Below are 14,797 nucleotides of genomic sequence, written 5' to 3'. Positions count from 1 at the left end.
CTGGCTCGTTCTGCTGTCTTAGAACTGATCACCGTTAATGCTCATTCTGAAATATTTTAGTTCAGACCAGCAAAGGGAAGCCAGGGGGTTGGGGGGCTAACTGGAAGAAAACTCTCAATTTTCAAAAACCAAATGCAGGGCTGATTAATAGGCAAGTATTTATCCAAAGAAAGGAAGATTTTTTTTTCTTTGTGAAAAAAAATCTGGTTCAAGTCACCCTTAGTCCCAGAGTAAAATAGTAATACATGAATAAATAATAATTCAGTGGCGAACGTTTACAAAAATAGAGGCAAAGCAGCTTGTGGGAATCACGAGGGTTGCAGAAATGACTCAAATGATTAAACCACCCGCCGAGGCAATGTAATTCTCAAAGCGCACACAGTTTTTTGGAGACTTACTATGATGTGAAATAATGAAGATAATGTAACACTCAGCAGCTTTTTTATACACACTGGATCACAGATGGCGTTAGGACCATCCCGTGCAAGTTCAGTGTTAAGTTTCATCTTGTAAAACAGGAAATTCACCGATCTTATGATGGTGAAAGAAGGCTTAAAAGGGTGTGATCTATACAAGGGGCTGGATTTTGACGTAACTGAGCGTGTAAAGGGGGAGGAACATTTGATTGCCTAATGCAGTGTTTCTCAACCTTAGCAACTTTAAAATATGTGGACTTCAACTCCCAGAATTCCCCAGCCAGCATGGCTGGCTGGGGAATTCTGGGAGTTGAAGTCCCCATATCTTAAAGTTGCTAAGGTTGAGAAACACTGGCCTAATGTAATGTTTATTTTTCAAACCTGATAATAATCCAAGCTTATATAAAGAACCTTTTGCTCTTCTTTACGTTTCAGATGAAACTACGTTCAGTGCAAGTTTAAAAAAAAAAAAGGAAGCTTCTAAGTCTTTTTTTCTAACAAGCATTCCTATCGTTTTGATTTGAGTCTTGCAGTTCAAGATATTCTCGATCCAACCTGTTCCACTAGCCATTCAAACAGGTGTTTTTTGCTAATCCTTAAGAATCACGGCGTTAATTAGGACCAACCTAAAACAACCTTGGATTCTTCCAAACGCTGCGGTGTATCAGAGTGCAGTACGGGAGAGGCCGATTTGCCGTAGCTGGGTTCTTGGATCGTGCCAAGCGTTAGCTTGTTTTGTGTAGAGTCCTTGGGGTTGTCGGAGCTTGGTGGTTTTCTTGCAGACGTTTCACTACCCAACTAGGTAACATCTTCAGAGCTAGAAGGGAGTGGGGTTTAATGAAACGTCTGCAAGAAAACCGCCAAGCTCAGACAACTCCAAGGACTCTTACAGTTCAACCCCGAGCTACATAGATTCTCTTCTATTTTAATTGCGATTTGTTGAACAAGCCACAAAGCTTGGATTCGTGTACCATTGGCACAAAAACTACCAACTGTTATTGTCATATTAAACAATAATCCAGAGCTAAAGGAAATCAGTTAGAGCCAGAGGAGATCAATGTCTCTCTGAGACTATCTACAAATAGCTAAATTAATAAAACAAATAACTGTCCTTATAATTGTTGGAATACACTAACTGTTCACACAGTACACTTAACAGGGTTACTGAATTCACCCATGTTCTGGGTTCTGTCTATTCCCCTGGGTTGAGTTCAACTCCTGGTGACATCACAGGCACCTCCATTTTGTTTTCTTGAAAACAGGACAGAAATGCTTAGTTCGTGTCCTTGTTTAAAAGATTTTTCTTTTCAACTTGCTTCAGCCCTTTTCTCCCATCAAAAATACCAGCTGGGTCTGATCCTGCTTCTATTTCCAAGGAAAAACGTCGCAAAATTAGGTGTACGTCCATTTCCACAACGTGCACCGATATAAGAATCCAGCTCTTTATTAGCATGAAATTGGTGGAGAATTAAACATTTTAAGGTCCAGTTCACCTAGATTTGCTCTGCCTCTTACTAACGGATGGCTCCAGACAGAACAGACCAAGTCAGCAGACAGAGGCCTCCGCTGTATTCGAGCACATCCTAAGGTTCCAGGTCTATGCTGACATGTGGATCAACCCAACGTCGAATGATTGTTCTCCGCCCAAATTCCGTCATCTCCTGCTTCTAGGACCACTTCTGGAAATCCGACTCAGCTCTTTGCATCACGGTCAAAAGTTTCCTCTGCTTTTTCTCGGGTGGCAGAAAAACCCAGAGGGGGTCTACTTCTGCCTGCAGAGAGAGCAAAGAGTTCTCGGATGTCTTCTGCTCCCCCTGGAACCACCACAGATCCAGCAGCTTAACCTAACCGATGGCGCAGTGAAAACAGAAGCGTCCTTCGCCGCTGGTCACACGGCGAGATCTTTGAAAGCACAGAGCTGAATATTCCTGCTTTGGTAATGCCTCCGGAGCTCGGAGTTCTTTAAGGTCTCCAGTTCATGCAGGCGTTCCCACGATTGAGAAAAGTCATCTGGACCTTCCCCACAGCCCCCGACGGGCGGAACACTGGGGTAGCCCGGGTGAGTCATGAGTTCAAGAGTGACCACCCGGATTCCTTGACCGGGGCGTAAAACGGAAGGTGGCAGAGGAGACGTCGGCTCCTCTTTTGCCAGATAAGCTGCGGTGGCGTTATCGATCGCGTCCAAGATGCTCTGGACAGACATGTTTTTCCCCATGGTGCTGAGTCCTATATATATATCTGGCCACCTGGGAGCAGTAGAAAAAAAAAGATCCTTCAATCTCAGAAATACAAGGCCTCCTCTGCTGACGCTTTCTTAACAATCGGTACATCCCTTTAATTTTACATTTTGGGGGGGCACAATTATATTCTTGGTGTCAAAACAACCCCAATTCTGCAAAAAAAGGGTTTGTGATAGAGCAAGAATGATTGGGTGACTGCACAGAACCAAAAAGTTCTTCTGAATGCTTGCTTCTTGACAGCATCATTATACTGTCCTTTTGCCTCTCACTTCAGTGCCAGTATTAACTCAAAATGTTTCTTAGCAAATCTGCTTATTTATTCTCTTTATATTTTAAGCCTTATGGGGTAGGTAGATCAGCGTGAGCAGAATACGGATCCTAGGTTCCCAGGACTGACTGACTGACTGATTTATGATGGGGAAGAATTTTATCCCACCGTTTCTCCACCAGCTGATCCAGGGATCTCCCATTTATTTTATCCCCTCAACAACAGCCACATGAGGTAGGTTGGATTGGGAGGAAAGGATCTAGTCTTAAGTCATCCAGGCAGTTTCCACAGCTGGAAGTTGGTTTGAGTCTTTATTTATTTATTTATTGAATTTGTATGCCGCCCATCTCCCCCAGCGGGTGACTCTGGGCGGCTCACAATGAAAGTAAAACGATGAAAGTCTTAGCACCTTAACCCATTTTGACCCTACTCCTCTAGTCTTACAGTCTAAATCAGGGTTTCTCAACCCTGGCAACTTTAACTTATGTGAACTTCAACTCCCAGAATTCCCCAGCCAGCATGGCTGGCTGGGGAATTCTGGGAGTTGAAGTCCACATAAGTTACAGTTGTCAGGGTTGAGAAACACTGGTCTAACTCAAGGTTGGCAACCAGATACCTCAACTCTCATGATCCAGCACGGCCAAGGGCAGGGGGTTATGGGCACTCTATTCCAAAGCATTTGTAGAGTCCTAGTTGCCTATTCCTGTAAACTGGCATGGTTCAAGTTCAGCCCAGAACTCATGATCCCCAACAGCGCATAGACTCCTCGCTGTCTGAACTACCCTCGGCTGTCTGCAGTTCAGGGTGAAAGCTAGTTTGCTTTCCCACCATGCAAGACTCAGAGAAAAGTCCCAGGAGCCAAGGTGGAAAAGGAGCTACAGCAGAACTGCTTGTTAGCTAATTGAGATAACTCCCCTTTTCCTAAAAAAAAAAATTATGGCACTTTTTAAAAAAGAAACACCAAAAACATACCAAAAAAAAAATCTAAAGAAAGAGTAATGCCCAACAAATTAATGGGGGACATTGTAATACCAAAACTAAACTAAACTAAACTAAACTAAACTTAAACTTAAACTTAAACTTAAACTTAAACTTAAACTTAAACTTAAACTTAAACTTAAACTTAAACTTAAACTTAAACTAAATTAAAATAAAATAAAATAAAATAAAATAAAATAGATGAACCAGGGAAAGAATTAAAAAAAAAAAACCCAACACAGACATAAACCACTTAAATATATCATATACTCATTTAAAATCAATGTATCAAATTATGCATGGCCTAGTCAAATTAAAATTATGCATGGCCTAATCAAATTAAAAATGGCCTAGTCTTATAAAATATTACAAAATCTATGCCAAAAGGAAATGTATTGGATCATTTTTTGAGTAGCAGGAAAAAAACCAGACTTTTCAAAACTGGCTAAATTATACATTTCTTGAATGCAGGCTTTGCTAGCTGGGTTAATAGTACTTTTCCAGTCTAACTTAGATACCAACCCTGCTTTACGGATGTCTCACCTTATACCATGCTTCCGAAAGACCTCCATGGTGTTAAATGAGTCTTTCTCCACTCCCAAATAGAAGTCCATCAAAGGTGGATCTATCCAACCACAGCGTGGAAGATCTGGTTCAATGGGAACTCGCGTGTAGGTGATCCCATAATCTTCTAACACCTGCGCAAATACATGTCTGATCTCTGGAAGTGTAACCAAGGAGGAAGAACATTGTAAGAAAATCCAGCTCGGTGAAATACAACTATCAAAATGTTTTGAAGGGCAGAAGGGAGGAGACCGGCTGATTGAAGCAGTTCCTGCCTACCTGGGAGAACATGGACATGTTGGTGTCCATCCATGTGATGAGGCAAATGGCCCGTCAGTTCATGAAACAAGTCAACTTGTGCTTTTAGTTCCTGCTTCACCTAAAAATACGAAAGGAGGAGAAGCTGTAAAACGTTTGCATGAATATTCTCATTTTAAAAACAAAACGGAATCATTCCATGAAGCCTGCAGGACAAATCGGGTACACCTAGACCTCAGAAGAAACATCTTGGCAAGCTCTGAAATCCTCTCCAAGCAATGTTAACCGAAAAACAGCAGTGTGGTTTTCTGCCATTCTTGGCAAGGAACATACAAAATAATTGTGTGAACTTGTAACGGTATGTGGGAATGACCTTGGGAGACCCGGCGAAGAGATGCTACCTGGAGAACAGTCAGATAAGAGGCAACATAGCCCTCAGCTGCATAATAAGTGGAGCAAGAAGTTCAGAAGGGACCCTCCTTAGCTTCTCAGGCTGTCAGGGTGACAGCAGGAGAATGATATTTTCAGACTTGCAAGATTCTGTTAATGTAGCCTTACCATAACATAGAATTAGCTCATCTGGTCATGTTTCCTGTTTGGTCTACCTGGGAAGGCTAAAAGAACTCAAAAACAGGCTTTGTACAATTCAGGAAAACAGAAACCTGGGCACTTTAAAAACATCTCCCCGATGAAATTGGCCTGCACAGAGAAGAAATCCAAACTCAACCAACGTGAGTTGCATAGCTGGGTTGACATCCTTCACTATATATCTCAAGCACCTTTGAAAGATTAGACGGAGGTGTGTTTGCCCTGCTTTATTTACTTATTTATTTATGCCATTTCTATAGCCGCCCATCTCAATCCAAGTGACTCTGGATGGCAAACCATTTCAGTCATTAAAACCATTAATTATAAAATATAGATATAGGCAGCCAGGAGTTATCATAGAAATTGCATAAAAATCAACAGTGCAACCAGATCATGGAGCTCCTGACACTTTTGGGACCCTGGCTCGGGCACCTAGCCAGGTTTTTAAAGCCTTACAAAAGGCTAGCAGGGTCGTGGCCATCTTGAGCTCCAAAAGAAGAATATTCTAGAGGGCAGGGGCTGCTGCAGAGAAGGTCCGCCTTCTGGTCCCTGCCAGCCAACATTCTTTGGCTGACAGGATCCACAACATCCCCAATCTACTAGACCAGGATTTCTCAACCTTCTCAACTTTGAGATGTGTGGACTTCAACTCCCAGAATTCCCCAGCCAGCATGCTGGCTGGGGAATTCTGGGAGTTGAAGTCCACACATCTTAAAGTTGCTGAGGTTGAGAAACCCTGTACTAGACCAAATTGGATGGGTCGAAACTTTTGGGAGAAGACGGTCCCCTCCCCTCACCTCGGCCATATTAAGAAGTCCTTTGTTTAAACTCGTCCGGATTCCCATCTTTCCGTGGAAGAACCCTTCTTTGTTCAGCAGCGTGGACTTTTTCTTCAGGGCTGGGCAAACAGGCGTGCCCTCGGAAAGGTTGGCGTGGAGTCCTATTGGAATACAATGTCTACCGAAAAAAATATTGAAAAACCCTCAACATCTTTGAACGTCTACCAAGGAGAAAAGCTTGCAGGCTCAGTTGACTTTGATCCCATCCTTAGTCTACGATGTTGACTCATAAGATTCCACTTCCATAATTTATGAGATTAGTCATTAGCAGGAACTGTAATTATCCTCCTGGATTTCCAGGATATGATTTAGGGAGGTGCAATATCTATTGTCTCGCTACTCAAAAGGATATGACTTGAAAGAACTGGAAGGCCATCTCTGGCAGATGAAATTTAAATAACAAACCCGTTTCCAGAGTTTGGACACAGAGAAGATGATTACATAAACTAACATAGTCAAGTCTGTTAGAGTGTTGGAACTGGACCCCAGTTCACATTTCCTTTTGCCCATGAAGCTTGTTGGGTGACTTGGGAGTTAATGATGGTCTCTCAACCCAACTACTCGTAGGTGGTGTGATGAGGATAAAATTAGGGGAGACCCCATATATAAGTAGGAGGCAGGAATATTAGATATGTTCACTGCCTTGAGAGAGAGAGAGAGAGAGAGAGAGAGAGAGAGTTTTAGAGATATATACATATATTAAAAGATTGGATAAACGAATAATAACATGATAAAGTAGCCACAATGGTGCATTGGAATATCTGCAGGAAATAGCACTTGCCAGCAAGCAAGAACTGGTGGGACCACCAAATAGACAAAGTAATAGAAAATGAAGCTAAAGTGTTCTGGGACTTTAGAATTCAAACAGACAAGCACCTGCCACACAACACCCCAGGCTTAACCATTGTTAATAGGAAAGACCAAAATAGTGGGCATTGTGGATAGTGGACATTGCAATGCCTGGAGACAGCAGAAGAGGAGAGAAAGAACTGGAGAAAATCACAAGACACAAAGACCTGCGAATAGAAGTAGAACGACTGTGGCAAAAGAAAGCAAAGATAGTTCCAATAGTAATAGGCGCCTTGGGTGAAATCCCAAAACATCTGGAGCACCACTGGAAGACCCTCGGCATTGACAAAATCACCATCAGTCCATTGCAAAAGGCAGCTTTGCTTGGAACAGCTTCCATCCTGCGATGATACCTTTAATACCATCAAACTATAACATCTGCCTATCCCAGATCCTTGGGAAGGACTCGATTAGGTGGACAAAAAGGCCAAATCCAGTCTAAACATCTGGCTGACAGTGCAAAAAATGATGATGATGATGATGATGATGATGATAATACACCACTCTCAAGAGCTCTCAAAGGAATCACAAGGTATCTGTGCAAGAAATTAATAACAAGGGAAGGAGGGAAATCTCAGATGATTCTGGAGGAATCTAAAAGCTTGTAGGAGTAAAAACAACAATAGAAATCCTCTTAGATTTGCTGAGAAGCTGGGAAAAGAAGCAGACCAGGTTATGTTAGATCAGTGTTTTTCAACCTTGGCAACTTTAAGATATGTGAACTTCAACTCCCAGAATTCCCCAGCCAGTCTCAGAATGAATTTAGAGCCACCTTCTGCAATCTGGGTGCCAGCTACTTCTCACAACTCCCAGAATCCCCCAGCCCACAGGGCCATCACTGAGAATTCTGGGAGCTGAAGTCCAACACATCTGGAGGGCGAAGCCAGCGTAGGCTATAATATATCCATTCCTTTTTTAGGGCCTACAAATCTGTTCGGTTTGCCTGACTGGATGAAAGCAGAGAAAGCTAAAACAAGGAGACTCACTTCTTTGCCAGCTGGACGGCGTCGGACACGGCACTCCCATTGACCAGAAGCGAGACGTTAGAGATGGCACCAGTTAGAAAACACTCCACAATGCCTTGGTTCCTCCTTGGGCAGTAGCCGAAGTCATCTCCGGTTATGATCAGCTTCACCCTGCCTTTGGACATCCTTAAGAGTCAACCCTAGTCAAGGAAGACAAAGTCCTTGGTTTGCCCGTATCTCCTTGGGGTTCCAAAACCGCAGGGAAATGACAGGGCCGGAAAACGGATGGATGAATCCGGGCACAACTCAGCATTGCCCACGGCCGTGGCTAACCCTCACCCTGTCCCAAGGAAGCCGAAACACAGGGTGGGTCTGCTTCTCGTCACGCCACAGCAGCGCTTCATCTCGCCCGTTCCAGGGGGAAAGAGAAGCGCAGCCGTAGGCAACGTAACTAAGGGAATCAGTTGAACCCGGCTCCCTGGATGCAGGGCCTGGGTGCAAAGCACAGGGTTTGGGGTTGGGGTTGGTGGGTGGGTGGGCTGGTTTTAAATCCTCACCATGGGGGATTGCTCATCCGGAACAATTTGCAGAGCAGAGAAAGGGCACCGAATGGTGCACCCTAAAAGTGCACTCCAGCTGAGCCCACTTCATCTGATGGAAGGAATTCAGAGCAGAGCTGGCGAATTTTAGTGGAGAGGTTGGCCACCAAAATTTGCCAGCAGGAAACAGAATCCTGTGGCATCCTAAAGCTGAATATCTGTATCTGTGTGATGGAATGGAATTATGAAGGCCAAGCTCAGGGAGATAAACATTTTCTTAGCTCACCAGAACCGCGTGGGAGGAAGGGAAGATTGATGTCAGGCCTAGCCCAAGGAACTCCAAGAGACAATGCCAATTCAGTCCAGCTATGTTTATTAGCTACAACCTCTAGCAAGAATCTTCCCAGACTAAAACCCCAGTTCCCAAAGTCCTCCAGCCACAACAGTGTGAATTCCTCAGGAAGTGCCAGTCTCATCCTCTTGTTCCTCCAACGCGGTTCTGGCGAGCTAAGAAAATGTTTATCTCCCTGAGCTCGGCCTTCATAATTCCATTCCATCACAATCTATCATCTATCTCTGTCTATCATCTATCTATCTATCTATCTATCTATCTATCTATCTATCTATCTATCTATCTATCTATCTATCTATCATCTATCTATCTATGTTTTCTATTAACAATTATCCATTATCTATTATCTGTTGTCTATTAACTTATCTGTATTATCTATCTATTATCTATCTGTTTTCTATTATCTATGTATCTATTGTCTGCCTGTCTGTCTGTCTTATAGCTTTTGTGGGCTACAATCCAGTTCATCAGATGTACAGTCCTTTCTACTGCAGGAGAATTTATGACCCCTGAACTGCAAGGGGTGGGGGAGAGATGGGGGAACAATAAAACATGGGGTCATAAAAAAATAAAATCCAGACGCTCCGGGCAGTGATCATTGCCTTCTTGGCAGAAACGCTTAACAAAATGGTGAGGTGCCACCCAGAGAGTTGTGCTTCAGTGACTTTTGAACCCACAGGATTCGGGCAGGCTTGCCCATCCTCCCTCTCTCAACTTAGCCTACCTCAAAGGGCTGCCGTAAGGACAAAACAAGGAAGGAACCGTGGAGAATACCTGACCTAAAATGAGCTCCATGTGACTGACGGAATTGGACCGAAAGGAAGTCAAAGAAGGAACGTGTTCAGAGCCAACTTTAAAAGCTGTCTCCCCCCCTCCATTCTTCCAATCTAACTCTTAACTTCTTAGAATGGGCTAAGGCTTCTGCTCTTGCAACACCAGAATTCAGTTCTCGTAAGATCACGCCCAGCTCAGTCTGGATTTGGAAAGGGGCACGTGTCCAGAAGCCCCAGAAACTTTCCAAGACTCTGCAGGTAGAAATCTAACAGATCGGGGGAAAGATCCTACTCTAAACCAGACTCCAGGGCAGTTAGTTTTCTGCAGGGGGGGATTTTCCTGGCATACACCCATGCACACAGGTACCTCTAGAGACAACCCCGAAATTTGCAATCCTAACCCCCCTAAAGGGTGCAATCTGAGCAAAAGGCACTCTCCTTCAAGTCATCCTCAGCCCCTTCAAGTCAACCTCAAAAGGGCTTCATAAACCTGTCTACTCTCTTGGCATTAAAGCTGAAGTTTTCCCCCCCCCCAACTGCGCCCGCCCTGCCATTTCCCACCCATGAACCCATCAGCTCTCATCCTCCTTGGCATTTTTCCATCAGCCACAATTGGCTAGGTGCTGAATAAATGCCCACAGCATCACTTAAAAGAGGAGCCCTTTTATTTATGGATTAATCTGGCTTAACCTAATCCAAAGACTCCCAGGGGTTAAACGGTAGAAGCATTAAATATATATATATATATATATATATATATATATATATATATATGCCACTGCACGAACACCAACATCCTAAAAACACAAGTGATTATCCGCCCACCGTCTGTCCAATTTGACCACCTTGCTCCCATTAGCCTACGACTAATCTGTGCACGCACACCCACCCACAGCTTCGCGGTGAGAAAAACATGTCCTGTCTCCAGTCGGGCACCTTGTTTGTATCTCCTTTTTTCTGCCCTAACAAGGAATCGGAAGTCAGCCCGAAATGTGAGCATAGGGAAACCCTTTCCCCATCTATTCTCCTCCTCTGCCTTTCAAAACATCTTGATCCTTCACAGTCTCCCGCCTGCTTTATTTCACAATTAGAGAATCGGATACGGTAAAGGCAATCTTCTTCATTTAGGAAAATCAGAAGCCCAGCAGACCTTTCTCCTGACGAACAATAAATAAATAAATAAATAAATAAATAAATAAATAAATAAAAAGGCAAAACCTCACGCTTCAGCAGAGGCCGTGGATTTCATGAGCTGTAGCTCCCGGGAGCGTATGCCTTTGAATAAAAATGTGAATTTCCTGATTGCGGGTCCTCTGGCCTAGTATATCGTTTTTCCTATAAGGTCTTCCTTGAGGAAAGAAAGCCTTACTCACGGTTTTTCTCAGGTTTGGTCTTTTCGCTGCCGTGAAAGCCCAAAGGGTGTTTTGAGCAGGGTGCACTTGACCCACCAAATCTTTACCGGGAAGTTTTATCTAGGCAGGACTGAGCGGGCCCCTTTGCCTTCCCGGGTGGAGGTCAGCCTGTCTACGGATACTGTTGCTTTTATCAAAGTCATCCGGGTGCTATAAGGAAGTAACCAGCTGAAAATCCAGAAATGGTGCAACCTTGGACAAGTGGCAGAAACACCCATTCTCCAGGTTTGGTTGCAAGCCAATGCAGATGGCAGGTTTAATCTTCAAGCTTCTACCTGATCTTTGATCGCCGTTTTCAAAAGAGCGAGCAAACTCCACAATGGTGAAAAGCAACACTAATACAATTCACACATGTGCCAGCAAGTTCAGGGAGATGGGTTTTCTTAAGAGGAAGACTGAAGGGCCCCAAATGGCCCAAGGAGCACTCAAAACACCACAAATCAACTCCCATCGACGGGGACGTTGATCACCAAAGAAGATACGAATGGAAGCTTGTAGTTTTTCAAGACGCCATGCTGAAAGTAGCCCTTTTCATCCCTTTTGCCTGGATCCTTAAAAGGTAAATATTTTTTACATTTACAAAAGTAAAGACATTTACGAAAGTATCTGTAAATGTCGCCGTGAATATAACTTTCCAGTAAACATTCTCAACTGATTTAAACAGAAAATAGGCACTGCACTCGAGGGGCTTTTTACATTATTGTTCTCTTTCCTCATCCCTCCGAATGCTCCCGGCTCCTGGGAAAACTTCTAAAATCATTATCCATCCCTTAAAATGGGTTCAGCTGACGGTGGTGATCTTTCCAGAAAATAAAGCTGCATCTGTTGGATTCTTCCGTACTTGTATGCTTTTCAACCTGAGGATTTTTTTTATGTCTCTGACTGACCAGTTTATGATCCACAAAAATGTCTGGCACAATATTACGAATAATAATAATAATAATAATGATGATGTCATCCAGTCTGAACTTCTAGCTGACTGTGCAACCAACGATCGCTATCATCATCATCATTATTATATAGCTTTTCATGTCCCATAACCCAGTGATCAGATTCACACAACACACTAAAATGATTTATACGGGTCTGGCTTAGGGTGAAACCATCATATAGCTTAATATTCTGGGTGAAGGGAGCCCATTGGAGTTGCTTAGTTTGTCCAATAAACCATGCTCAGACAAACCAAGATTAGAATGTGTTTCTCCAGTAACACAGACCAGACTGAACTGCAGTTCTCACTTGTTGGGAATCTACTCCCTTAAATTCTATGGGGCTTCCTTCGGACCCGGCTCCTTATATGGGAGACCGCAATTTCTTTGTTGGGGGCTTAGGTGTTTCTCACATGACTTTGCATCCGTTTTAATCGTCGTTCGCCGTTCTGAGTGGGGCGTAAGCACTAGAAGGACAGGATACCAAGGTCTGTATAATCTAAAACAAATGAAATACTCAACCCAGGGGAATCTATCCCCTCGGTTCCCTTGAAGAGCAAAAGATTCTCTGAAGCCAAGCTTTTCTTGGTAATAGCATCCAGGGTAATTTTTCCTTTTAAACTATCTCGTCTGCTCGCCAACCCCGGGATCTCCTTGTGGTCCCCCATCCAAGCACTAAACTGTGACTCCGATTAATGGGGGTGGGATCCGTGGCAACTAGCTAGCACAGCTGGGCTCTGATCCTTCCCACGCCATCCTCCACTCCCTCTCGCCACCTTCCCCAGAATCGCAGGCTGGGAAGGGACCCGGAGGTCAGCTAGTCCAACCCCCTGCCGGGCAGGGCTTCTCATCTGGCCCCAGATCCGCCGCATGGCCCCGGCCCGGCCCTCTCTGCGGCAGGGCCAGCGGCACTCCGGTTTCGCCCCGACCTTCCGGAGGGGCTCCCTAACGACTCCGACGCGCAGGCAGCGTGGCATCCAGATGTTCCCACATCCGCTCTGGCACGGAAGGAGGCGGCCCCTGAGGCGGCCTGCGGGCAGCGTCAGGGATGCCCCGAGACCCGGGCGGCTTCGCAGCGGCGAATCTCCGCCCCGCGAGGAGGGCGCCGCCGCTGGCACCTCTGGGCACGGCTTCCTCCGGGGCGAATCGGGGCATCTGCCGCGGGTCTGGCGAGCCGCTGGAACGAGCATCGCCCCGCAGCCTGCCTTCCACGCCCCTGCCGCCCCTCCCTCGCTTCTCCCCCCCCCGGCTCTTTCCTAAAGGTCAGGATCGGTGCCACCCTTGCCATCCCCAGGCCGGGCCGGAAAGGCTGGGCGAGGCAGGGCTGCGGGAGAGCCGCCCGCTTCAAGATCCGGCCGCAACCGGCTGTGCAACGGCCTCCCCCGGCTGCAGAACTGGAGGGGGCCCCCCTCCGGGGCTCTGGCACTCACCCATGGCGAAGCGACAGCACCCACCGCCGGCGCCGGCGCCGCCGCAGCACCCATGCCCGAGCCGGCGCGCAGCCGAAGCCCGGAGGAAGCGCGGGCGGGCGGGCGAGGCGCGGGTGCCCTCCGGTGGCCGCGAGCGGCACTGCAGGAGCACAGCGAAAGGGAGGCGCTGGAGTCGCTCGGCTTCTGCCGCGACGGTGAGCCGGCCGGGCCCCTCCAGCGGCTACGGAACTACAGTTCCCAGCATGCCTCACCCTTAGCCAGGCTGGCTGGAGGCTGCTGGGAGTTCTAGTTCTGGAGCTACAGGTGGCAGGAGATATGGGTTGGCCCTATTTTATGTATTCTCAGAGATCCTTGCTGGGGGGGGGGAGGGAAGGATAAGATCTGGAGGGGTACATGGATGAGACGCCACCAGGAAATCTTCAGGCTGGAGGCTAGAAGGGGAAGGGGACAGCTTGGAAGGGCTGCAAGTTGAACAAATCTGCAGGGAGGGGGAATCCCAAAAACCAAGATGGTGCTCACACCCATGCCATTGAAGCTCTGCTCCCCGATTTTTACTTGTGGGAAAATAGGGGGAACCTCAGCCACATGGCTCTGGCTTCCATCTTGACTTTTTTGACCCCCCTGCAGACACTCATGGATGCTCTATGGTCATTTGCCTTTAATGACTCTTCCTGGGTCTTCTGGCGATTTATATTCTGATTTTAGGCTGCCTTGTGGGGACATAAAGGGGCCTTTAAAAAAAAATCCAGTGCTATAAACACACGCTCACATTAAGTAACAATACAACGGAGATCTTAATATTAAGTAATTAGTTCAAGATGGAAAGTATCATTATATAACTAATCCTTTGATGTGAATTGCAGTGGTTCGTTCTTTTTTATCTTATACTCCACTTTGGATGAAAAGTTAAACCGTTTTATGCTTGCAACACCTCCCTCCTGCGTGGCAACGAATTGCGAAAGAACTTTTGCTTTTCTCTTTTTATTTGCAATCCTTTCAGCCGTTTAAGTAACTGAAGGTTCCTCAGGTGAAGTCCTATTATATCAACGTTACTGCGTTGAAATCTGCATTGAAATCATACAATGCGTCAGGCTTTATAACATGACGATAACAGCTCAAAAATAATAATGAAAAAATATATGTTTCCGAGGCTGGCACCGAACAGAGTCCCCGGAGCGGGTGACGGTTTGCCATTGCCATCCTGGGCGAGCCACGATGCCCGCTTTGATGTGAATGATGTCACTCCCCCCCCCACTCTATTGAAGAACAGAATAAAAGTAATTCAATCATTCGGACATTTAAGAGGCAGATTTGGGCTTCGGAACTAAAACGTGCAAGTCAGGGTTCTGGATTCCAACGTCTTGTGTACAGGCCTAGCGTAAACTCAAGTTATTTTA

The 14,797-nt window shown here is 45.6% G+C and overlaps 1 protein-coding gene across 2 annotated transcripts; it reads right to left on the bottom strand.

The window, feature by feature from the left end:
* Positions 1-736: 736 nt before the first annotated feature.
* Positions 737-13,493, bottom strand: YDJC (YdjC chitooligosaccharide deacetylase homolog). Of its 2 annotated transcripts, none has more exons than XM_088135369.1 (6): positions 13,401-13,493; positions 7,987-8,165; positions 6,110-6,269; positions 4,746-4,845; positions 4,446-4,623; positions 737-2,662 (listed from the first exon to the last, which is right to left on the bottom strand). In XM_088135369.1, the coding sequence occupies exons 2-6, from the start codon at positions 8,148-8,150 to the stop codon at positions 2,305-2,307; spliced, it is 960 nt and encodes a 319-aa protein (XP_087991495.1). In that variant the 5' UTR covers positions 8,151-8,165; positions 13,401-13,493; the 3' UTR covers positions 737-2,304. The 2 variants fall into 2 exon arrangements, with proteins under 2 accessions (XP_087991495.1, XP_007422504.1); XM_007422442.4 differs by lacking the exon at positions 13,401-13,493 and adding an exon at positions 11,003-11,612.
* Between the last annotated feature and the right edge of the window lie 1,304 nt (positions 13,494-14,797).

Source organism: Python bivittatus, unplaced genomic scaffold, assembly GCF_059951505.1.
Source record: "Python bivittatus isolate LINGU-HERP-01145 unplaced genomic scaffold, Pbiv_v1 ctg000100_np1212, whole genome shotgun sequence".
Classification (NCBI taxonomy): Eukaryota; Metazoa; Chordata; class Lepidosauria; order Squamata; family Pythonidae; genus Python; species Python bivittatus.
This window is presented reverse-complemented; position numbering and strand designations above follow the sequence as displayed.

What these genes read in the sequence shown, in the direction of transcription:
- YDJC (XM_088135369.1), bottom strand. Translation starts at nt 8,150, where the DNA reads ATGTCCAAAGGCAGGGTGAAGCTGATCATAACCGGAGATGACTTCGGC. An exon ending in GCCGTCCAGCTGGCAAAGAA is followed by an intron (nt 6,270 to 7,986) that starts GTGAGTCTCCTT and finishes TTTTTTCGGTAG; the next exon opens with ACATTGTATTCCAATAGGAC. An exon ending in ACATGTCCATGTTCTCCCAG is followed by an intron (nt 4,624 to 4,745) that starts GTAGGCAGGAAC and finishes TTACACTTCCAG; the next exon opens with AGATCAGACATGTATTTGCG.